Source organism: Eublepharis macularius, chromosome 1 (genome assembly GCF_028583425.1).
Source record: "Eublepharis macularius isolate TG4126 chromosome 1, MPM_Emac_v1.0, whole genome shotgun sequence".
In the NCBI taxonomy this organism is placed as follows: domain Eukaryota; kingdom Metazoa; phylum Chordata; class Lepidosauria; order Squamata; family Eublepharidae; genus Eublepharis; species Eublepharis macularius.
In genome coordinates this window covers 224,662,617-224,688,198 of record NC_072790.1, presented here as the reverse complement: position 1 = coordinate 224,688,198, position 25,582 = coordinate 224,662,617, and the positions used below count along the sequence as shown (strand labels likewise).

General features: G+C 47.3%; 2 protein-coding genes across 4 annotated transcripts; one reads left to right on the top strand and one right to left on the bottom strand.

Moving 5' to 3' along the window:
- Nucleotides 1–778: 778 nt before the first annotated feature.
- On the top strand, nt 779–10,987 carry CGREF1 (cell growth regulator with EF-hand domain 1). Of its 2 annotated transcripts, none has more exons than XM_054986965.1 (6): nt 779–852; nt 1,300–1,397; nt 1,558–1,629; nt 1,810–1,880; nt 7,940–8,064; nt 9,883–10,987. In XM_054986965.1, exons 1-6 carry the CDS (start codon nt 793–795, stop codon nt 10,255–10,257), a joined length of 801 nt encoding a protein of 266 aa, XP_054842940.1. In that variant the 5' UTR covers nt 779–792; the 3' UTR covers nt 10,258–10,987. The 2 variants fall into 2 exon arrangements, with proteins under 2 accessions (XP_054842940.1, XP_054842948.1); XM_054986973.1 differs by lacking the exon at nt 779–852 and adding an exon at nt 939–1,020.
- A 1,318-nt stretch (nt 10,988–12,305) lies between these two features.
- Nucleotides 12,306–23,687, bottom strand: KHK (ketohexokinase). Of its 2 annotated transcripts, none has more exons than XM_054992113.1 (8): nt 23,402–23,687; nt 22,675–22,791; nt 20,973–21,107; nt 16,114–16,186; nt 14,706–14,852; nt 13,898–13,986; nt 12,863–13,020; nt 12,306–12,652 (listed from the first exon to the last, which is right to left on the bottom strand). In XM_054992113.1, the coding sequence occupies exons 1-8, from the start codon at nt 23,491–23,493 to the stop codon at nt 12,567–12,569; spliced, it is 897 nt and encodes a 298-aa protein (XP_054848088.1). In that variant the 5' UTR covers nt 23,494–23,687; the 3' UTR covers nt 12,306–12,566. The 2 variants fall into 2 exon arrangements, with proteins under 2 accessions (XP_054848088.1, XP_054848079.1); XM_054992104.1 differs by lacking the exon at nt 20,973–21,107 and adding an exon at nt 20,767–20,901.
- Between the last annotated feature and the right edge of the window lie 1,895 nt (nt 23,688–25,582).

Below are 25,582 nucleotides of genomic sequence, written 5' to 3'. Positions count from 1 at the left end.
TTTACATGCCGCGTCTTGGGAGCGGAGAGGAAACAGCGGCCGTTGCCCAAGGTGATATGAAGAAACCTGTCGGAGCCGAAAGCTCCCCTCGGCACCAGAGCGCTCCCCTAAGCAAGCCAGAAAGCAACTGAAAAAAAAGACTTGTAGCCCCATCTGATCAGGGATTCCCTGCGGGGTCGTTGTGCGCACTTTGGGCTGCTTTTTATCAGATGAAGAGGGAGCCGAGACCCCCTTCCCTCCGCCCCCGGCTCTTCTGCATCGTATGCAGAAAGTCTCATGTTCGATCCCCGCCTCGTATCACCGACTGAAAGAAATCGTAGGATCCAAGCCTGGGGAGGGCCGCTGCAGGAGCTTCGAGGGATATAGCAGGGGGGAGCACTGCGGGCTGGGGAGGGGCTGCGGTGGGGCGCAGGGCGGGGCCGGGGCCGTGACTGCCGGCGCCCGCCTCCCTGCCACGCTACGTGGCCCCGGAGAGCGCGGCGGGCACCAAGCGGAGGCAGCCAGGCGGCGGCTGGAGGAGGCAGGCTCTGCGCGTCCCTCTGCTGTTCTGCAAGCCCAGCGGAGGCGGCTGCAGCCCGGTGCGTGGCGAGCCGTGGACGGCGCCGCACTGCAGTGCCGGGAAGGGGGGGGGGCTGGCGCGCCAGGCTGGGAGGGCGCTGTCGCCTGCTGCGCGCGGGGCGGGGATCGGTCCCGGAAAGGGAGCGTGACAGGCTCCCCTGCTGCGCCCGGTGGAGGATGGGTGGCAGGCGGAGAGGAGCGCAGGCAGAGGGCACCTCCGTGGTTGGCAGCGGGATGCGCAGCAGCCGAGTTGGCCCGCCGAGCGCCTCCTCTCCGCGTGGTGAAGAGGGCCTTGTGAGTGGGCGCACTGCTTGCTTGGCGTCTGGCTTTGGGGGCACTGTGGCCGGGCTGTCTGCGCGTGTAGCTAAGGATCCGTCAGATGGCACCTCTGGCTGACTGCTGTTGGAAACGGAATGCAAGCGAGGGTGCAACTGAAAGATGCCTGATAAGCAAATCTCCATTGTTAGTGTCCCAGATATTATTTTTGTGGCACTTTTTTTTGCTTTAAATTTATATCCTGCTTTTTGCATCAGTGGAGACCCAAGGCAACTTACAACATCCCTCCCTGGCTTGTTTTGCTGCCCTAACGGGGTGAAATGTGCTCTGACCCATTTGTATTTGTATTACCGGAGTAATAATAGCATATCTCACTACAGGGAGTGACCACTAGAGATCTCCCTGGCATACCAACCCCAGATGGGACATTCATTTACTGATGTAGATGTTTCATTTCCCTCCCAGGCTACTCCCTTGAATGGTGCCAGCATGGAGATTCTTTTAGCCACTCTGCTACTCCTTCTGCCAGTCAGCTGGGCTGCACCACAGGATGGCAGTAAGAGGTACGGGGGGGGCAACAAGAGGGAGGGAACTGGGAACTGCCTTTCTAAACCAAGGATGTTGGAGGTAGCAGGGTCCTACCAAGACCGATAAATGGGTGGGGTGCATGTGGGAACTTCTGTGTTGTCCCATTTTTCACCCCCCTCCCTTTGTGTTCTGTAGGCCAGAGACCCCCAGTGATTCAAAGGATCATCCCATCCTTAACCCTCTGCATCCAGGGAAGGAGAATGTGAGGTGAGTGCCTGTCCCATGCACATACCCCAAACACACACTGCTCATACCAGGTTTGCTTCCAGGTTGCTCGGCCTAGTTCAGTAGCACATTTTGGACTGGAGAACAATCCCTACCATCCTTTAGTGCCCTCTGGATTGTCCCAGCCCTGGCTGTACCAAACTTTGGTTCCATTTGTCATAGGATGCTCCAAGACTACTTGAAGATGGTTGGTCAGGTTGAGAGGGACGCTGATGCCATGACAAGGGAACAAGGTAAGATGCTTCTGTTTGGTGCCAGTGTCTGGTTGTAGATGGCAGCTCCTGATCTCATATCTAAAGGGTCTGGTCAGTTGCTCTGAGCTGCGGCAAGGTGGGCGGGTGATCTGCCCTGCCCCTGAGTGCCTGATATTTTGTGTGGGACAACAGACAGGGAGTCTCAAATATGGGATGTGATGTGATCCTTCACTATCTAGATCCATTTAAGTTCAAGGTTGTTGAGAGACACAAAGAACAGACCTGAACAAACTTTACTGAATGACACAAGGAAAAATAGAACACACCAACACTTAGAATCAAGAATTCCAAGTCTACAGAAGCCGTTGTTTCTGATGGAGTTTTATAAAGTGCAAACAGAATAATTACACATTGTAAAGGTATGTAGAAATTGCATGTTAACTTAGCTGTGCTGATCCATTAAGGAAAAAGCTCCAAAGCAACATTAGAGTATATTAGAGGACCAACTAAAGTAATGAGATAGCTTTTGATTTCTCCAGAACTCTTCTTCAACCTAGTTGTTTAATTAGGATAGTCCATGCTGGATGCAGAGAACATATCAGAGCACACCAAAGTTTGCTAGTTCAATATTGTCTGATAACTTTCATTCCCTTCCATCAGGTTTTTTTTTTACATAATATCCAGCTTGAACATAAGGAGTTTTGTGGTCTCTTGAAAATGAAGATTTACTGTATCCTGTTATAGCTCAGTTAATCAGATACACAAAGTGAAACCCCAGTGGGCACAAACACAGGAGGAAAATGTGAACCCTGGGGTAAAAAGGCCATACATGCAAGGGGTATCATCTGTGACATTTCTATACAAAAATCAAAACTATACGAGTACAACGACCACTCTCAATAGATGTAATTGGTGTTAACATACTCTGCCAGGAATTTAACAACTGTAGTTGTCTCAGAAAAATATGGTGCCTGGTTAATACAATTGAACTTATTGCTTACTTCTACGTTTGCCGTTTCATGCTGCAATTTCTCTTTGAAGTTCCTTTGCTGGAAAATAGTGACTTGCAGCTTTAAGAAAAGTGACCTTGAAAGCTCCCTCTTGCCTTTGTGATGGTGTAGTTAGTCCTAACTGTGCATACAGGTATACTTTATTATTTGTTTGGAGAATTGATATGCTGACTCTCCAAAGACCTGTTTGAGACAGCTCACAAAATAAAAACAACAAAATAAAAATCATTAAAACTGCAAGATAAAAATTATCAATATTAAAACAAGCCATTAAACAAACACTGAGCAACCTAAAAGGATGTTCATAAAACAGGCTAATGTAAACTATAAAAACGGCTTAAAAATATGAAAACTCTCAGTTAAAAGGCTGGGTGAAAAGAAAAAATTTTTTTTTTTTGAAAAATTTTTATTGGGTTAGGCTCATATATTTACACATCACAGTCAATTTTCCCATTTCCCAATTTCTAACCCCCTCCCTTTCCCCCCCTTTTTTGTTGACTTCCAACAGTTTTCCAACCCTTTGTCCCTTTTCCCTTACTCTTTATATATTCCTCTATCTAATCAAATGTATATTCTCCTTTTATTCTAAGCAATACTTCTTTAACTATTTTTAATGCTCTGTACCCATAATGGATAAACAATTTATCCCATAATTCCGTTTTCAAATATTTCTGTATAACGTAAACTATGTAAACTATATAAGCCATGTATATAAGCCATAATCATATAAATCAACCAACTTAACTTATACTTAACTTAACTTATACTTATACTCTATATATTATTCATTCTATCTTCTTCTTTCTGTTTTAGTTATATTTGTTTACATTGATATTTCTATTCCCTTCAATCATAGATCTATATATGATATCAATCAATTTGACTCATATATACCTTCATATAAACATATTCAGTTTGGTACATTGTACAAAATCAGAAAGAAAATATTATTAGTTAGTCAACCCTTATAATTAACCCTTATGATTAGTTATTTTCTATCAATATTCTATTTATTATTCTATATATATCAATCTAATAACATAACTGCTTAGAGATTCATTTTTACCTCTTCTCCCCCCCGGTAAAGTCACCCCCCTCTGCATTTTATTATACTTCAATAGTTCTCAAACTGCCACAGTTCTCCTCCCACCTCCCATTTCTTCTCCAAATATTGTTTCAGCTTCTCCCAGTCTGTGTTAAACTGTCCTGGGTCCAGATTTCTCAGTTTTCTTGTCATTTTATCCATTTCTGCCATATACAGCAATTTGTAAATCCAATCTTCAATAGTTGGCACTTCTTGTACTTTCCATTTTTGCGCGTACAAAAGTCTAGCTGCAGCCGTCATGTAAAATATCAACATCCTATGATGGGCTGGAATTCCCTCCATTCCCAGATTTAGTAGCAGGAGTTCTGGGTTCTTATTTACTTGAAATTGTAAAATCTCACTCATTTCTCTTATTATTTCCCCCCAGTACTGCCTAGCTACCTCACACGTCCACCACATATGATAGAGGGAGCCCTCGTGCTTCATGCATTTCGTGCTTCATGCTTGGCACCGAAAAGACAGTAAGGAAAGGTATTCCAAAGGTGAGGTGCCATCACTGAAAAAACCCTGTCTCTGGTTGCCATCTGTCTCACCTTTGCAGCTCAGGGCACAAGACTTGGGAAGAGAATCCTGGCAGGCTAGATGGTTCCTGAGGAGGGAGTGTGTGCATAAATACAAAAATCAGGAAGCCAATGAAAAAGAGAAGATATTTTCTCAGCTAATGAAAGAGACAACCAGTCTCTTCAGTGGGCTTAGATTGCTGTAACCCTGCACAGGATTGTACTGAAGATCTTTTTAATTCAGCTGTCTAGGCTGAAGATGTAACTCGTACTCACTGTTCACAGCATTCTACAAAGAGAAGAGAGGAGAATCTTGTCCTAAGGCAGATCCTCAGACTTCCTACTCACTCTTTTAAAGCTAAATCAGTCGCTTGAGGATGAAGTTGAATGCCATCAGATAAAAAATGTTTTGCATTTTTAATTCCTGGTATAGCCACAAGCAGCCTCGCAACAAGCCCTCATTAAAGCATGTCTCTTCCTCCTGCCACCTTGGAACGTGGACTGATTTGATGGGTCCCATCATTCTCTCTAGCCTGCTGCCTTGTGGTTGGCTTTGACCAATTGAAGCCAGGCATAAAATTACAAAGTGTAACCCAGATCTAAAATAAGAAACTAGCTGGCTGTTATTTGTGAAGCCCTGCCCTGTTGGAGGCTGAGGATGCTGCTGCACTCCCATCTGGCATGCAATGTTGACAAAGTGCCTATGCAGCAGTCAGAACACTGAGTAAGATTAGTAAAAGTGTAATTAACAGAACTAACAAACTGGATAGGAAAGAGGAGAAAATAAATATATAGCTGCCTTGCTAGTAGAGAGAGTTTGTGTGAAGTTCTAGAAAGATTAGCATTCTGCAGACAGACAAGAGGAAAAGGTCCTTAAGAAAGAAAGTACTCCTTCTACAATCCTGTCTAGCTTGAACTTGTTGCTCGCTGCAGGATCTGTTATCTTCTTCATACACAAGACATTGCTATACCCCAACATGCAACATGTTCTTTCTTTCCTCCTTCCCTTTAGTTAGGGTGGATTTTAGAGTGCTTTAGCTTCCTTTAAAGAGCCCTGTGACGCAGAGTGGTAAGCTGCAGTACTGCAGCCCAAGCTCTGCTCATGACCTGCATTCAATCCAGGCTAGGGTTGCCAGCCTCCAGGTAGTGGCTGAAGCTCTCCCGGAATTACAACTGGTCTCCAGGCCACAGAGATCAGTTCACCTGGAGAAAATGGCTACTTTTGGGGGTGGGCTCTATGGAATTATGCCATGCCAAGGTCCTTTCCCTCCCCAAACCCCACTTTCTCCAGGTTTTACCCCCTAGATCTCCAGGAATTTCCCAACTTGGAGCTGGCAACCCTAATCCCAGCGGAATCTGGGTTCAGGTAGCCGGCTCAAGCCTTCCATCCTTCTGAGGTCGGTAAAATGAGTATCCAGTTTCCTGGGGGTAAAGTGTAGATGACTGGGGAAGGCAATGGCAAACTACCCCATAAAAAGTCTGCCAAAAAAACGTCGTGATGCAATGTCCCCCCATAGGTCAGTAATGACTCGGTGCTTGCACAGGGGACTGACTACCTTTACTTTTTTTAGCTTCCTTTGTTGGAAACTTAAGGATAGTTCTACTGAACTTTGGGGAGAAAAAACAAAAATTGCTCTCTTTACAAATGCAGTTTGCAAGGAGCTCCCAGTTGTGGCAAGCAGCACAGTATAGTTGAGGTCCTCCCATAGGAGCAGAACCTGTGCAGATACATTGGGTTGCATCTCATGGAAGACTTCCATGTACGCAACAGCCTTTTCACCTTTTCTGGGTGCACAAGATATGCATAGCATAACGTATTGCTTCTGACGTATTTTCAAAAGCGCATTAAACCATGCAGAACACACATTGCATATGTGATTGCCCATATGCAGAGTATCATTTCATTAAAAATTATGTGGCAGCGCAGTGTGTTGATACAGCCCTTGAGTTACAGCTTTCACAAGCAGAACTGCATTCCCATCCATTTTCCTTTTGATTTGCGATTCACTGGATGCAGCCTGTAGACCCAGGTCCACCAAGCTCCATGCATATCATCCAACTGCCTATGTTCAGCCTCAGCACCCACAATTTTACAGCCAGATGTGCATGCTTGCTTCCCAATCTCAGCCCAAGAGAGCCACCTCTGCATTTGATCATGATAGCTGGTGACCACTTTACTAAATCAACCTAGATTCTTTCTCTGTACTCAGAGGGCCCCTCTGTGTTGCAAAGGAAATACAAGCTCCTGCCCATTAAAGTGTAACAGTTAGCTGTTGTAATCTCATAGTAGTCTCTGTGGGTGTCCCGAACCATGTTTCTACTGCACAGGGAGCAACTGGGAAATGCTGAGCATCCTAGCACTGCTCCTTTAACTCCAGCAGTTCTCAACTGCAAACTTAATTCATGTGAGTTACAGGCAGGAAGCAGAAAATCTCAAAATGAAATACTTCCAAGAAGAGAACAACAGTGCAATTCTATGCTAAACCCACTGATTTCAACATTTTTTGACCTGAATAACTCTGCATAGGATTACACTGCTAACCTATTCCATACATAAATTAAAAGAATGACATTTTAATTGTAAGGACTGATAATAATAGTCAGCATCTACAGAACAGTGTTCAGAGCACTTCACACACACTATTTTGTTGTAATTCTTAAAACAGCCCTGTAAAGCAGGCCAATATTAAGACTGCCATTTTACAGATGAGAGTGGGGTGCTGAGGTTAAGACATGGTGGCTTGCATAAAGACATTTATAGTGCAATCCCAAGTAGTGTTATACTGTTCAAAGTCCATTGAAATCAGTGAGTTTAGAAGGGTGTGACTCTGTTTAGGATTACACTGTTAGTGAATTTACAGCAGAGATGTGGTTGTACTAACCAGACACACTTCTATTTACTTTCTTAGCCACCATGGTACACTGGCGTGTAAATTCAATGTCTGTGATGTGTGTTCTGTCTCTTCACTGAAATGTCAAAATTGTGTAAATGGAGCAACATACAGTCTGCAATATTTTTTTAGTAGTATTAACCTCCTCAGCTCCCAACAGCAACAGGCAGGAAAAGAACCATGTCTGGTGGGTGCTAAGATAGCAACAGGGCCTTCTAGAGAATGTGAAGCCAGAAAGATGAAGCTGCTTTGTGAATGAAGGAGAAGATTGCAACCAGTAGGCAGTAAGGAGAGAAGATGAGCCCCACTCAGGCATGAAGCTCACTGGGTTACTTTGGGTTAGTCACTTTCTGTTAGCTTAACCTACCTTATAGGGTTGTTGTGGAGATAAAGCAGAGGAAAGGGAACTATATGTGCAACCCTGAGCTCTGTGGAGGTAGAATGAGATAAAAATGGAATGAAAGAAGGGGTTGAGTGTGTGTTGTGCCAGGAGGAGGCATCATCACCACAGTGGGTCCCCAGTTGCTTTCCCTCTGGACCATTTTGCCGCCTCTGGTCTTTGGCTGACACAGTTTCCCCCCGGTATCCATAGCTCTCTTGCTTCTCTTTGCTCTTCACGACTATGACAAGAGTGGGAGACTGGACGGCCTTGAATTCATGCGGCTACTGAGTGAGCTGGCGGCAAAACAGGCCAAAAGGCAGCCCTTACCTGACCTGGTAGGTGCTGTTTTATTATTTGGCCCTTTTCGTGTCAGGTATGTTGGCACCCCTGCCTGCATAGGAAGAAATACGTTCTGTCATCCTGTCTGGGGCTATTGCCTGAATCACCTCCACCCAGATGCCATTTCTTGTTACTCTCCCAAGGCTGCCAATCTTGGCCTTCCATCATAACTTGACTCTCGAAAGCAGGGGCTCCCAACCTTATAAAACCGGTGAGAACTTTTGAATTTTGTGAACAGGCAGTGGCTGCCACAACAAAATGGCTGCTGTCATGGGGAAGTTGAAGCCAATGGCAAATGGCTGCCATGGGGACGGGGGCCAATCACAAAATGGCTGCCATGGAGTCAATCACAAACTGTTGGGAAGTTACACAAAATGTCAGGAGGTACCAAGGCAAGCATCTCCCTGTGAAGGAAGCAACTGTTTCAAGCAATTAGATCTTCCTCAGGGGATTGTCACAAAACAAAATATGTAAGTCATTTTACTATGTTGCATTCACATGCAATAAAACCACTGTATAGAAATAATCCAAAAACACTAATTTCATGTGAATGCAGCATAGTCTTATTACTTACATATTTTTGTGACAGTCCCCTGATGAAACACAAATTGTCTCCCACTCCTGCTATTTTTCATGTTTTGTCTCTTCAGTGAAACTCCCTTTGAGTTTCAGGGATGGCTGCAATGAGGCTTGGATCAGACATGCAGCATGTACTGCACCACTTCAGACTGCAGATAGATCACATGTTTAGCATGTTTTCCTCTGTTCAAAGCCTCCTGGCAAACAGGAAACCTGGTCAGCAACAAAAGGAGAGGATGGAGCCTTTATCCCTGCTGGGTTAGTTTTCTGTTTAGTTTTCATGGTTTTCTTTCCTCTTACGGCACATTCAAATCCACCTGTTGTCTTGAGTGGAACAGTCACCTCTACCATCTCAGGGCTTTGTCACCTCATTCTTGGACACGTGAATCAGACCTCAGATAGGAAGTGGGAAGCCAGTGAAGGATAACAACAACATTTGATTTATATACTGCCCTTCAGGACAACTTAATGCCCACTCACAGTGGTTTACAAAGGATGTTATTATAATCCCCACAACAAACACCCTCAGGCTCCATTCAGATATTTGGAGATGCTGATTCATCTGGACCTCTTTGCTTTCAAACCCCTCCAAGCTCTGCTCATCAGGGCTTTGGGAATTCCCTTTTGCCTCCCTTTAGAGTCAAGCCCTGGTTGCCACTTGTTTCTTATAAAAAGGGCAGGATTAGGTAGTCCAAGATTATTGCAACACCTCACCTTGGATATCTCTAGCTGCCACCAGTTTCCTTATTTTAAATCATTCAGAAGGTGGGCAGTGGGACCTTAAAATTAATTAACCACTCTGCATTGGGGTCCAAGTCTGTTCTTTGACAGTGTGTGCCTAGAGATCATGTAGCTCCTCTGACCTTAGCCTCTGTGTCCTATTTGTTGGCCCTCCAAGAGCACCTGGTTGGCCTCTATGTGAAATCGGCTGCTGGACTAGATGGACCACTGTCCTGATCCAGCAGGATGCTGAACCTCACTTACAGACTGTAAAACTTCACTTAGAGATTGTTGAACGTTTTGATATTTTAAGGTTCAGAAGGAAGATGCAGAATTGGGTATATTTAGAAGGCCCCCAAGGCATCTGTTAGGTATAATTTAAATTAATTCAATTATTTTAATGAGAATTCAAGAGTGCAAATAAAGAATTAAAGCTCAGGGAAACCATAATGGCCGTGGGTGTTTCTTTGTTAATAACAGAAGTGTTGACTTGACCTCTCCCTCTCCCTCTGCAGGTGGTGCTGATGGTGGACAGCATCTTGGAGACACAGGACTTGAACAGGGATGGGTGGCTGGAGCCTTCTGAGCTGTTTCTTGGCTCCTGGCAGGATCAGTCCCCGGTGCTGCTTGCTGCCCCCAGTGGAGGAGATGAGGCAGTGTTGTGGGCCTCTCCAGAGTCAGATGGACAAAGCATCGGGCTCTTAGACCTCCCAGATCAGCAAGGTACAGCAGAGCCCCCAGCTGCCCCAGGGACCTTTCAGGGGCAGGGAGTTATGGAGGCCCCTTCGCTGAGCACTGCAGCAGAAATGCACAAAGGGGATCCTGGGCAGGAAGCACCATTGGACACACAGGGACAAGAGGCTGAGATGCCTCCTGCTTCTGGAAACTGATACATACCCTGCTCAGAAGAAGACGATGCCCAGTGGGTGGCTTGGGCCTATGGACGAAGGAGCAAAACTATCCCAGGAACTTTCTTAGAAGGGGAAGGGGCTGCAGGCAGGTGGTGAGCTGGAACTGAAAAATCCCCACAGTCCTGCAGTCTCCAGTCCTTTCCAGCTGGCTCTGACTTGCTGCAGCTTCCTGTTGCATCCATTCCTCTGGAACAGATTTCTCTCCTAGTCCTCTGCACATTCTGCAGTTCTGGAGCTCTGCACACACATCCTTGTTCACCTTGCTTGCTCCAGCTACCACCCAATTCAAAATGGCAATGGAGAGCCAAACTATAAGTGACAGCAGCTATAGGATGGACCTGTGGCTACAGCAGCCGTCATTCTTTAAAAATTGCCATGGGGCCCTGATCTAGAACATGTACAGAGCCCCAGGAGCTCTCAGCACTGCCCCCCCAGGTATGTTCAGGCAATGGAAGGGCTGTTTGGGCACCTGAAAAGGGTGAGGGAGGGAACATGGGCTCTTGGGGCTGTAATGAATATGATCCTAATTGGGGCCCCACCACAATTTATAATGAACTACAGCTGCTTTTAAAATGGCATTGGTGGCCACGGGATGGGCCTGTGACTGCTGTCACTTGTAGTTTGGCCATCATTAAGTTCTCAGGCTAGAGCAACTTCATGTTCTTCCTCAGCTCTTGACCCAAATAAAGTCCACCTGGATGGTTGATTAGCTCAGCCTGGATCAGGAGCCTGGATCAGGAGCCCAGCCCGCAGCCCAGTATCCTTCACAGTACATCTGCTGGCCAAGAAAGCTTTATCCACCTCTCTGGGTACCATGCGTTGCTCTGAAGACTGCAATGCCAGTGGAGCTCTGCTCTCCCAAGTGCCGCCGCCCACCCAGTGCAGGCAAAGAACCAATTCCCACTCCCACCCCCTAGACTCTCAGGATGGGAAGTACAGAAGCACAACACCTCCCTCCCCACTTGCCAGGGAGCTCTTGGCATCTACCTGGGCTCCTTCCAATACATGAAACTGCCTTCTATCCAGTCAGCCTGAGGTCTATCAAGGTCACTGTTATCTACTCAGACTGGCAGTGGCTCTCCAGGGTCTCAGGCAGAAGACTTTCACATTGCCTACCATTTAATCCTTTTAACTAGAGGAGCCAGGGGTTGAGCCTGGGCACTTCAGCGTGCAAAGCAGATACTCTGCCCCTGAGCTACAGCATCTCTCCCAAGTGGGCTGCTGCTGGCTACCCATTCCTTCCCTGCAGGTCCTTTAAAGGGATGTGTTGCCTTTGGCATTAACATTTCTCAGGCTCCTGTACTTTGGTAAACTCTGTGTTTTGCCCTACCAATAAAGTGTCTTTGAACTTGATGCATTTCTATCACAGAAGAGGGAAACTGACAGTCCTACAGTATTGTAGAGGGAGCCACCCAGGACCTCAGAGCAGCCTGGCTTGTGTTTTATGATGGGCCCTCTTCACAGTAAATCGAGGCTAGCACTGAGCAGAACAGAACCAGCAGCGCTCAGGATTCCAAAACTTGCAATGCTGAATCAGACTGTGCAGCTTGGCACTCTTTCTACTCACTGTATATCCCCATGCTTTATGACAACCCACAATAGCACCATCCGCCCATCTCTTCCCCCCCGCCACCTCCGTGAATCTCCACCATCTTCTGGCTATAGTCTTGTGGTTAACAGCCACCTATTCAACACATGTTCATACCCTTAAGTTGCTTATCTGTAGGGCAGAATACCTGCCCCCCCCAAGCTGGTGACTCTTCATGAGGCATAGTGTGGGGGGACAGAAGGCGCAGAAGAGTGCAAAACTGTGCAATCTGGTTCCCCCTTGGCTGCAGCTTCTTTCTTCTTCCAGTGGTCATTCTGAAAGACACAGAATGCCACAGTATCCAAATTCCTGTTCCTCGCTCCTGTCCCGGGATCCTCTCCGATTTGTAATCTGTGCTGCGCCTTTTGGCTGTCAAAAAGACAGATAGCCTCCCTCCACGAACCTTTTGTGCAGGACTTGCACACAGAGCCAGCCACAATTTGAAAGTATAAATGCTTTATTGATCTTTACTTGAGAAGCGGCCACAGAGGAGAGTCCCCACTGGGGACAAGAGAGCGCCAGGGCCAGCCAAAGCAGCTGCATGGTTTGTGCAGGGCAGGAAATCAGGCTTGGCCTATCCCTTTCACACCAGCTGTGAGCTGCACTAGTGCCCATGGTTTGTGCAGTGCAGCGGGGGAGATTTTAGTCCTTGGCTCAGAGAAGGTCCCAGACCCAGGAGACATGGCTTCTAGAATGCTGCTCACACGATCCCATCATAACCGTGAACCCCACACTTCCGGCCAGCCACCTGGCATCCGTAGGTGATGGCCTCATGAAGGGGTCTCCCTGCCACAGAAAGCAGAGCATCAACTATCTCCAAGATAACAGAGGTACAGCGAGCAGACTATTGGAATCTGCTAAGACTTGAAGGGTAAAAGGGCGAGGAAGGCGTCTAATACATCTGCCTCGTGCCCTAGTGCTTCTATTTGACAATGCATGTGGTACTGGACAGGAAAGAAGTGTGTGTGTTTGGGGGGGGGAGATCCCAGTACTCACCCCTGCTAAGAGCAAGGATAACTGCAGCGTTGAATGTGTCCCCAGCCCCCAGCGTGTCCACAACAGTGTCAGGGGAGAAGGCGTCTGAGTGCACCAGTTGCCCATCTGGTCCCAATGCATCAGCCCCATTCTCAGCCCAAGCACAGATCAAGGTGGCCCTGGGAGGAAACAGAAGGAGGAAGAAGTTTGTGGGGTAAAGACGTAAGAGCCCCCTCCCAATACGTTCTCCACCTCTGAACGCGGCACCCTACACCATCAAAGTGACCCAGAGGGGGCAGAATGAAAGGCAGGTGCCACACCTTTCAAGTGGGGTGGATTAACCCCATTGCTGCCCCCACCCCAGTATGAATGGGGATGGGAGTCGCAAAATGGCTGTGCCAAGTGAGAGCTCGGTAGTGATGGAACTACCATTCCATTTAGAAATGAAAAAGAGTCCAGTTGCACTTTTAAGACTAACCAACTTTATTGTAGCATAAGCTTTCAAGAATCACAGTTCTCTTCGTCAGATGCATCTGATGAAGAGAACTGTGATTCTCGAAAGCTTATGCTACAATAAAGTTGGTTAGTCTTAAAGGTGCTACTGGACTCTTTTTGATTTTGCTACTATAGACTAACACGGCTAACTCCTCTGCATTTAGAAATGAGTTCTAAATATTTCAATGATGGGGAGGAAGCCCTTTGCCGTGCAAATACACGTGCCCTTATGCTCTCATACAGAAGGATGAGAAGCCACCAGTTCAAGCTGTAGCCAAGGGAGCAGATTTATGTTGGAGGTCAAGAAATATTTCTAAACACAGAGGGCCAGTGGCTTTCTTTCTGTGACATGCTCAGTGAAGGGCATTAAGGGCAGCTGTTGACTGTGGGTTAAGTCAGGGATTTTCTGCTGATAATCGGAGACCCTTGATCCCTCTGCACTTTGACTCCATCCCATTGTTCCACTTCCTATGCCCCCCCTCCACCCACAGCACTGGCTGAAGAACTCTGTGAGGCAGTTCCAGCCTTGCCACCCCTCCTGACTTTGTGGCCTCCACCTACCCTGGTTTCACATGCCTGTATAGCCCCTTCACAGCTTCAGAGGCGGAGCAGAACCCAAAATCTTTTGCTACATCCTTGCTGACAAACACCTGGAGGAAGAGAACAGCAGGAAAATCACCTTTGCTTCGAGCCATTTTGCTTGGGGTGCTAGAGGCTTGGGGTGCAGGGCTTCATAAGCAGGCTGGGAAGGGAATCTTGAATATGCAGGAAGCTGCTTCGTACTGTGTCAAACTATTGCTCAAGGTCAGTATTGCCTACTCTGACTGGCAGTGGCCGTCCTCAGGTAGAGGTCTTTCACATTACCTGCTTCCTAGAGATGCTGGGGACTGAACCTGGGACCTTCTGCAAGCAAAACAAATGTACTACCATTGAGCCATGAGCCCTCCAATGGTTCTTCTCTATCATACTGTTGTTAGAATTAGATAGCAGGTAACTGAACAAGGAGGGGACCCTGCTTGCTGCCTGGACTTGTAGGCAAACAGATGGATGCAAGAATCCAAATGGGCCACTAAAATGTGTTCTGACTTCCACAATATCTTGAGCATCACAGATTCTTCCTCGGGGAATTTTCTGTTATGTTACAGATGCAAGTCTCTAAAGCACCTGCTGATCAAAAACGTTCCAGAGGATACGGGGCTCAATCCTTGGGCTTGCAGCGTATCCACTAGTGGGGCAATAGGTGTTCTGCCAGCCCCAATCCAGGTTGGGATGCCAGTCTTTGGTTTAAGCAGCTGCATCCATTCCTGAGTTCAGCCAAGACACCCCCAATGATCCTTGACAGCTCCCCCACCCTTTCACAGTTTCCTACCACATCTCCATAGCCAAAGAGCTGGTATAGTTCTTGCCGTGGCTTCTCCACCTCCACAGAGGTGCCCACTCGCTGAGATTCAGAGCAGGTTTGGTTATACTCCTCCACCCGTTGTAGCATCTTCACCTGTTCAGAGGCATTCCTACCCTGGGAAGAGAGTTGCTCTTAGTGGGGTAGGATGGTCAGATCCTCTGTTCAGAGATCACCATCTAACCCATCCCTTGTAACAGCTGAAACTCTAGCCCCATGGAGAGACCCCATTGGGCTTATGACAAGCTGTGTGCAGATAATTGCAGAGATGAACCCCAACCCTTCTCATTACTTCAGCAGTAGCTGCAAGCACTCTGTTTAATAAGAAGCCTGGCATTTTCATAATGCTTCACAAATGTGATCCCAGGATAATACAACACTTTTGGCAAATGCCCAACCACACCACCCTGGGAAACCAGCCCTGGAACCTAAGGCCGAGCTCTTATATACATAAAGCAGCTTTATACTGTCAGACCTCTGACCAGCAGCAGCTTAGGCAAGGATCTTTCCAAGGAACTGACATCAAGACCTTCTGCATGTAAAGGATGGACCACCTATTCCCATATGAACTTACTCAACCACTAAGGCCATCTTCCGAGGCTCTCTTCTGAGAGCATGCAGGTGGTAACTCGAGAGAGGCCCTTTTTGGCCATGGCACAAAAACTATGGAACTCTTTCCCCAGAGATCTGCCTGTCCCCTTCTGTCACTCTTCCAGCAATGGGTAAAGACTTTTTTTGCTTTGTTCCCTCAATGAGCCCTCTTTCTTGCTCTGTTTTAATTACTGTTTTATGTAGTTTTAATTGCTTTGTTCGTTTTTTTATGAAATGTGTATAACATTTTGTTTAAACTCTCAGCCATCTTGGTGGCCCACTTTGGGCAGAAAGGCAGCATACAAATTTTGTAAAGAAAAGGATGTGCTCTCTTGCTGAGCTATGCCCATTCCTGAGCTTGCCTAAGGCCATGTTGATCAAGCTGAGATTTAAACCAGCCCAGGCACAGAATCAAAAGGAGAGATGGAACACCAACCACAGGGAGAGAGGGATGGGGAATGGCAATGGGGACAGGAGGCAAAGAGGCAAGAGGGGGCCAAACTGCTGGAGAGGAAAAGAGGGATTCCTATAGAAGGACACGTGATTGGTAGTCTAAGAAGCAACGTTCAAGACACTGCTGCAGAACACCACCCAACAGTGAGCAAAAGGGTATCCCTATTTCAAGTGAAAATCTTCTCAAAGGACTCAGCCATCCCATATTCCACAGGCAGACAGAGATGGGAAAGGTCAGTGTCTCAGGCTGCAATCTTACTTGGGAGCAAGGCCCATTCAGCTCAATGGGTATAGTCTTCTGAACCACCATGCTTAGGACTGCAGTATCACTCACCTCCCAGTGAATCCATTTGTATAGAGACAGGTTAACCTGCTCAAAATCAGCATCTGTCACATCTGGTAGGTTGCTGCAGAGAGGAGTGGGAGGGAGAGAGGTGGGGGGGGGACCAAGGATATATGAGATGGCAGAGGACACAGGATATGGTGGCCCCTCCCCTCCCCAGGTTATTTATTTAATTCAACAGCCTTCTCATACTGCAGAATAACCATAATTAACCTGTTTAAAAATGATTGATAGACAACCCTAAAACCTCAGCTTACCCTGTTCAACTCTGCCCTCCCTGTCTGGAAGCCAACCAAACAAAGGGTTTACAGTCTAGAATTGTTTCCATGGCACCCATCCAGATGCCTCTGGGTGGCTCAGAGCCAAGGCATTAAGGAGGTTGCCGTCCCCTATTGTTTGCCTTCAAGAGCTGGTAAACAAAGGCAGATTGCTTCTGAACGTGGAGGTTCCATTTATGTTGCTTGTGGGGCTGACTATAAGCACAACAGCAGCTTCCTTCCCAGCTGTATGCAGAGAGCAATTCTTAGTTTTGGCCCTGAAGAATTCGTTCCCGACATTGTCTTGACAATGTGTCCTAGAAGCCTGGCCTCTTACCTCCACGCCCTAAAACGTGAACAGCAAATAGATGGGGAGAAGAGTTCTTTGGAATTGCCACAGAAAATCATCCCCCCGCCCCCACGATTGTCAAATTCTGATCCTGAGCATCTTCCGGAAATGATGTATGATCTTTGCATTCAGACTGCCTTCCTCGCAGAGGGGCAGCACTGTGCTAGTCAGCAGGGCAATTCTTTATGTTTTAATGTTACTGGAAAGTAGATTAGTTTACCAAAGTAAATGACTAGAACAGACCTCAGTCCATCTCCCCACATGAAAAAGGACTCGATCTCCACTTTGAAATCTCCTAGGGGGTGAAGGGAAGCCAGTATAGGTCAGTACAGAGTACCAGTCAGAAAGTGGTAAAAGTGAATACTTCCCATCTGCTTCAAGCCCCCTTGAGAGAGGCAGTACAGGCAAGAAATTTAAGTTACTTTGATGCCGCGGGGTAGCCCACCGTATTAAATATCCTAGTATGCAAGGTATCAGAGCAGACACTTCCGAATAGGCCTTAAGCAACCTGGAAGGGCATCACTACCTGCTTGACCTTGCTTTGGTTGCCATGGAAACTGCTTGGCCTTTGGCTGTTCTGGAGGAGACGGCACAGAAACCTCTGACTTTGGGCCTGCTGGCATACAAGAGGTGCTCCATTTCCCATAAGAGACAGGCTGAGGTTTATATTGATCAGGCCAGCTTGTCCAGATCACAGAGACATGAGGGCTAATGGGGGTCCCGATGGAAAAGAAATTTCACCAGTGCTCAGAACTGTCATCTTTTCAATACATGTGGGCTTCTACCACTGGAAAAAAATACTAAGCCCCAGTGAGGTGCCCAGGGTGCTTGGAAGGCCAAGGGTTAAATGCTGACTCTCAAGCCCCATGTTGGGAACTGGACTCTACCCCATTTCAATTATTAACCACCAGAACAGGGGATACAAAACCTGCCCCTGGAACAAAGGCCGTCTGGAAGACATTCCAGGATGTGAGCAGGCAGGCCGGGGTCTACAATGGCCCCAGGAATCATTAACCAGGGCTTGCCGCTCCACTGGAGGGGAGTTCTGTTTCCCCTCGATAAATATCCAGAAAATCTCCCAGGAGGCGTTCACTTGAGCACATTTAAATGGTGAGGCTGTATATTTGGTAGTGATGCCTCCTAAACTGCAAGGAGAGAAGTGAGAGGGCCCCTTGAATCATGTGGAAAGGTGGAATATAAATGCTTTAATAAATAAATAAAAATATGGAAAGGCAGCCAGAGGAGTATTGAAGAAGTTGGAAGGAGGGCATTCTCTCAGCACACACAGACCACTCCTTAGTCACAGAAGCATTGCCCCACACCCACTGCATAATGGCAGCCCTCCCTTCCATCTTGGATCACTAGGCCCAGGTGAGCCAATTTCTAAGCCCACAACTTCTCACCTTCCACTGTCATGATTCCAGGTGTGCTCCCTGCTTTGGTCTGGAAGCCCTCACATCTGCAACTCTCAATCCATAAGTCAAAAAGATTCGGGTGGAAGGGATATCACAAGAAGAGAGACAACGGTGTGCAATTACCAGGAAGGAAGATCAGGAATTAGCATTGATGAAGATGATTGGCTGTATTGTGTAGAATTAGTAGGTAAATCTACCAAGAATTAAGTCAGCCAGATTTTGCTCAATCGTGCACAAATTTTCCCTCCCACTGGGTGGCGCCATTCTGGGAACCTGCTTGGGTGGTAGGGGACTCTTTCAACCTGCTCAAGCAAGCCCCTACACAGCTCCTAAATTGGAACATCACATTTGAACGCTAATAACATAAGCCAGAAGTTACAGAACCCCACAGAATTTGGTTTCTAACTTTCAACACAGCCATGACTGTGGACCAGAAGATCAAGAACTTGCACGTCTTTACTGCTGAACCACTAACTTATTGAGCAGCATCCCTCCATCTGAGCCTCAGTTCTTCCAAGCTATAAAATGGGAACATCAACTACCATGTTGGGTTGCCAACCATCTTTTAGTAGATAGATGCACAGTAAGAAGAAATTCAGCAGAGATTTTCTGCATGCCAAGCATTACTTGCTGAACTTGCCTGTCGAAAAGGGCAACCTTAAAACCACGTGAGGACCAACAAGACAGAAACCAAAAAGCACTTTGTACATCAAGCACATTAGATGGATAATTAATATTAGTCATCGCTGATAAGAGGAGGAGAGAGGAAAAAACACACCCTACAAAGCTTTTCCCACATTGTTTGCCATATTTTGCACAAAGGCAGGACAGGTTGGGAAAATGGGGATCCACAGGAGCTTCTGCTAGGTCAGGGCCAAAGCCCAGAAGCTCTGGCTCCATATTCCTTCTTCTCCTGAGATTGTACTCCCCTTTTCAGAGAATATAGGAATCCTAATTCCCAGCTTCAAGGCAGCATTTGCACAAACAAAAGAAAATGATATTTGTGAGGTTACGCCTTCCATGGTTAGGTGTAGTGGCTAAGAGAACGAGCTGCGATTTAGGAGGATCCTAGTTCAAGTATCCCCCCACCACAAACTTTCTTCCCTTAGGCAAGTTGTTCTTTTTCAGTCTCAATTTTCTATGAAACATGAGATGATAATACAGCCCTACCTTACAGGGGTGTTGTGAGGACAGATTAAATCAAGATGTGTGAATGGCTTTGACCACTGAAAACGTGAAACGTGTGCTTGTTATTCAGGAGAAAAAAAGGTTTGTGATTCAGGGATGAGAACAGCTGCCCCTGCCAAAAGTCCCTCTTTGGGCAACTATTAAAGGGGCAGGAGTTCAGCCTTTCTTCGTAGCTGGTTACAGAGTGCAAGGGAGGTGTGTAAATAAGGCTGACAAGTTCTGGCAGGGTTGCTGACCGTGCTTCACCTACTGTATTTCAGCGTGTTGCCTCGTTCTTAAAAGCACAAGAGCACTGCCAGGAAAAAAATTGGCAACCCTGTTCAATAGATTATACTTCACTTGGCAACTGGCTTCAGTTCTCCCACACTAAGAATATGAGAAGTCCAATCCACTCTGCATTAGTCTGTTTCTGTGGATGTGGTTAGAAATGCTGTGTGAGGGATGGGCTTTAAGCCTTCCTCCCCACCCCGCTTTGGAAGACCCAAAGCCCAATGATTGAGAACATGGTTTGTCTGCAGAAGGGCCCTGGCTAAGTCCCTCACATCGCCAGTTCAAGGGCCTCTTGGGAAAGACCCTAAAGAACAGTTGCAAACCAGACAATGATGAGCCCAATAGTAACTTTGTTTTTGTTTAAGGGGTTAGAGCTCAGTGAGAAAGTAGACGCCTGGCACACAGAAGGAGGTTCTTGGCATCTCCACCGAAAGGACCCCAATAGCTGGCGCTGAGAAAAGTCTTTTGGCCAGAAATAGTGGAACGTTGCTTCCAGTCAGACAATACTATTGATTTAGTATTGGCAACTTCTTATGTCCAGCTATGCAGCAATTCCACACAAGAGCTAAAAAAACCCCAGAAGAACACTGTTTGGGCCCAACAACCCCAATTCCCAAGAGCCTCTGCAAGGGCAGTGCTGGTGGGATTGGAGAACAGAATGGGATTGCTAAACAACATTTTCCCAGGATGGAGTTCTTCAGTGGTCAGCATACTGCTCCATGAATATCAGCAGAGGGTTTTTAAAAAAAATGCAAAATAGCAAAAAAAAATCAGATTCAACTATATATACTTGTGCAAATTTGCCTGAGGTGCATCACTGGTGCAGGTCACATGACCCATCATTTCTTGATGTGGAATAGTCAGAATTCAGGCAAACCCCAGAGTTCTTCTCTGCGTCAGAGACTCCCTCTATAAGGATGGGAGGATCAAGTCAATACTCTTTGGAATGCACTCCTCCTCCATTTGTGGAATAGGAATGGAAACATGAAACAAGTGAAATCACAGTTAATACCAACATGACCCCAATTCCATGTTAGGAAGTGGTTGCCTTAAAGGGCAAAGGTGCTTGCTAGAACAGGCCTGGTCCCTAAGGCAAATGGCAAGGTGCCCTCTGGTGCCACCCACTGGCAGGTGTAGTTAAAAGCAGCAGCCAGGCTGGCCTTACGTGTCAAAGAGAGTGACTGTCCGAGAGCCATTGGAGCTGTTGACGATGCAGCAGGCACATGGCGTCTCCCCTCGGCTCTGCCAGACCACATGGGTCACATTCACACTGCGGCGCTGGAAATCGGATAGGATGAATCTTGGGGCCAGGGAAGGGGGAGAGAAAGAGGCGGGTTAGAGGTGAAAGCAAGGAACGTTCTGCCTACGCACCTAGCAGCGTGCAGGATGGTACGGGTGCCTGCCGTCGAGTTGCTGATCACCATTGAGATGGGCAATGCACATGCTGGGTGCATGATCACGTGGGCAAGATCCACCTTGTAGCGCTGGAAATCATCACGGACAAAGCTGGGTATGCAGAGAACAGGAGTGTCTTGGGGAGGAGTCTCTGTCTGTAGGGATGGAACAGAAGCCAGGTGCCCTGGTTCCCAACCAAACCAGCCAGTCCTGGTATTCAACAGGAACTAGACCCCGCAGAGCACTAGGAACCACAGGAAACATTCAAGTGAGACAGTGGTCCATGTGGCAAGGAGGTTTCAACCTATCCAGGGAACCCAATCCTCTGTGCTCTCATCTAATCCACCTTCCTTCCCATAGAGGGCAACAGAGTCTCATACTCTTCACTCCAACCCCTCCCAAAACAAGAGAGATGCAAACTGATAAGACTTCTGCTACCCTAAGCAGAAGATTGAAACAAGTGGGCCACTTTGACAGTTGCCTTTCTTTTAACAGTTTGCGCCAGCTTTAAAGGAGTCAATTTCTCACAAGTCAAAAACTATGCATTTAAAGACCTGGGCATTTCTTAATGTTTGCATGAAACAAAATCTCACTACCAAATAATTACAATTCGTTTCTAAAAATGAGAGGAGACCTATGCTCAATCTGCTTGAATGCTCTTGCCTAGAAGTCAGACCCATTCCTTAATCCAGATGTTGGGGAGTGAATTTGAGCCTCCATGAGAAAGACAGACTAGGGATTATGTAAACTAACAAATAAACAGTAGCCATCTAGTAGTGACTAAATGCCTTCTGCCCATTTTCAGAGTCACATGCTTCGGGGCTCAGTCCCACTATTCCAATGTGCAGAGGACCATGTGCAGAGACACACTCATATCCATTTCTGCTTGCTCCATTTCACGTATTCTAAAGCCAAGTCCTGCCATTTAAAATGGGCTCCTAATTCATTGGCAAAATCAAAGCAAGATCAGGAAACCATGCAAGGCATCTGTGACGGGTGAGGTGCAGGCCTCGCAATTCTCCACTAGCCCAGCAACACATCAGGTCTCTCCCTCCCTCCTAAGCAGCAAACGATAGACATGGCCAGAACCAAAGTCAGGGTCTGACCCTTGTGTCTGAACCTCACACTACGCTTGGCACATTTGCAAGCTGACCCAGCACAGACTGCGGCATGCTTCCGTTCCAGGGTTATGGCAGGACAGCAGAGGTGAAAAAAGAAGCTAAAAACTAGGACAGTGATAAGGGAAGAGATGGACCCAGAAGGAAATTCATCCATCCACTACTGCCCCAAATATTACCTTGGCGCCTGTGTTGAGAGGGCGTTCCATGGGGCACCAGAAAACAGCCAGAAACCTATACGGTTTCCTGACAGTTTTCCTTGGTCCTCTCATTAACAGTGCAGTCACTACCCCAAACTAGTTGCAGCAGGCACTATTCAAACGGCAGCAGCAGCTTTGCCAACCCAAGCAAGTCTGTCTTCCTGTTAATCAAAGATCTGGGGCAAGGGAGCAGAGAGGAATGTTTTGTCTCTACCTCCCCCCACCCCATGCATGTACACTCAGACACACACACATATGTGGGAAAGCAGCTTGAATCCAAAAGGCAACCCTATTCTCCTGGGCTTGTCCATCCTCAAGGAGAAAAGGCGCAAGCCCCCCACCTCAGCCCCCCCCACTTACTTTGCAGCATGGCCTGGAGCCAGTGAGCCCATGAAAGCGCAGGGTGCTCCCAGCAGAGCCAAGACAGTGCATGTGTTGGAGGCATTCCCCCCTCGTTGCCAGCGCTGCGACAGACACCTGAAACACACCAAAGGCCAGACTCAGCCGGGCTCAGTCATTTTAGCAAAAAATTATTTGCAGAACCAAATCTTGATTATTTCCAACAGCCTTTCAGATACATATCTATAATTTTAAAACTCACATATAAGGATAATGGGGTTGCCAACTCAGCAAACATTTGGGCAAAACTTTCCAGAACTAGGCAGAGCTCACCACTTGTTGGGATGCCAAAGTACTGCCAGGGCAGCCCGAACTGGATTGAGTAATGCCAGCCTTCATTGGATCTGGGGCTGGGGAGGGGGGGCGGCGATGCTCTTGGCCTCTAGGCCGCCTACTCAACATGGCATTCGTCAGGGATCGGTTGCCACAAGAGCGGCGTTGCGCCCACTCCTGTCAACAGATGGACCAGGGGTAAGTGGAGAGGCAGCGAAGTCTATTCCACACTCACGACTGAGGATGCAGAACTATTAGTGGAGGCATACGTTACTTTAGTCCAGATCAAGGGACGCACAGACCTGTTTCGGTGACCCACGCCGTTCACCCAGCCCTCCAACGGCAACCCGCCCCTCTCCCTTACGGCCATCCCAGACAGCCGGAGATTGCGCCCCCCCCCCCCCCCAGCGTGCACCTGGTGTCTGTGTCCTCCGCCGGGTAGCGGTCCACCACGCTGATGATGTCCAGGCACACGAGGCCGACGCACAGGATCCGCTTCTCCCCCATGGATGCTGGGCGACACGCCTGGGGTGCCAAGCGCTCCTGATGGACAGCGCCTGGCACACAGCAGAGGCAAGCGGCTCTGCCGCTGGCTGCACACCCTGCCCGGGGCTCCGATCGGGCTCTCGCCGCCTTCGGGGTCCCCAGTCCCCTCCTCGCCCTGCAGCCTTCGCTCGCCGCCCGCTGCGCCTGCACCAACTCCTTCGGCTGTTCCTCTAGCCATTGGCCCCGCGCTGATTGGTTCCCGTCTTGTAGCATGCAAATCGGCGCCACTCCATTGGCAGCAGAGGGCGCAGCCCACTTTCTCCCTTGGCCCGCCCCTTGAATTAGTGTTGCCAGTCGAGCGAGCCGGCTTTTCCTTTGGCCCTGCCCCTCTCCTCTGGCTGGCTGGCGGAAGTTGCCTGTCAAACTAGTTCTTGGGATGGGAGAAGCCTTTCTTCGAGGCAGGGTTGCCAGCCTTCCAGCGGCACAGGGCTGTTGGGCGCGCACCTCTGTTCTTCAGATCAGCTGTCTTGCTGGGCTCTCTCGCCTCCGTTTTCCAATCTCACCTGCGAATGTGTTTATGTTATTTATAGTCCGCTTTTCTCACTGAGACTCAAGGCGGATTACACAGGGTACAGTACAGTCAAACTCAAGCACAAAAAGATTGAGACTTGGAAGAGCAGCTGTGAGGGAGCTATATAAGATCCTTATGTTTCTCTGGGAACCAAGATCAAGATAATCCAAACTATGGTATTCCCCATTGCCATGTATGGATGTGAAAGTTGGACAGTGAAGAAAGCTGACAGGAAGAAAACTGATTCATTTGAAATGTGGTGCTGGAGGAGAGTTTTGCGGATACCGTGGATGGCCAAAAAGACAAATAACTGAGTACTAGATCAAATCAAGCCTGAATTCTCCCTAGAAGCTAAAATGACAAGACCAAGGCTATTGTACTTTGGTCACATCCTGAGAAGGCAAGATTCTCTGGAGGAGTCAATAATGATAGGAAACGTGAAAGACAGTAGGAAAAACAAAGACCTAAAACGAGATGGCTTGACTCAATAAAGGAAGCCACATCCTCCAGTTTGCAGGATATGAGCAAATGATAGGACGTTTTGGAGGTTTTCATTCATAGGGCCACCATAGGTTGGAGGCGACTTGTTGGCACATATCACATACATAGCTAGGCGGGTCCCTCTCTGGGCAAGAAGTTACTCAGGTTGGCACTGTTACAAAGAAAGCCGTTCCATCACCCTAACTGCTAAGGAATCTGAATTTGAGCCTCTTCTGCCGATTGGTTGGCAGGGGGGATAGTACAAGGGAGGGTGTGCTTTAGATACACATGACCCGGGCTGTGTAGGACAGATGAAAACCAGCACCTTGAATTAGGTCTAGAAAATAATTGGTAGCCAGTACAGGTGAGTAAGAATAGTTTGTTTATTTGCTTTCTTTATAGCCTGCCTTTCCCATTGAGACTAAAGGCAGATTACAAAATATAAACAAAAAGTCAGACAGGAGTCTTCCAGACAGGTTTTCAGTCAGCATAAGACATCCAATAAGCAAGGCAATAGGACTAAAATTATAGAACTGGAAAACAATGCAAACAAAAAATATCTCAGGCATAATATAGAATAAGACCGAAACTGGACACCAAAGGTAGAAGACAATGCAGTAAGAGCAAGGTGATAAATATGATAAACACTGCAATAGGCTACAATCTTATTCCCTTATAACGGCATCCTCCTGAACTGTTCCATTAAACTACACTTCTAAACTCTTTATAAAACTGTCATTGACCATTTCTGTTTTGCACATTTTGCAGAAAGATAGAAGTGTGGGAGCCTTCCTGACCTCCTCAGGCAGGCCATTCCACAAGGTGGGAGCCACATCAGAGAATGCGTGTGTACAGGCAGTTACTGCTTTACTCAGATGAGTCATAATCTTTCTTTAAACAAAAAGCAGGCCACATAAAATGTAGCATCAGCTACAGCTTCCAAGTTCTCTTCAAGGGCAGCCTATCCAGATGTCCAGATGACATTATCAAAACATAATAGGAGGCTGGTTTGTCAGTTTATCAGCCAAAGTTGATGAAAGATACTTTTGGCCACTGCAG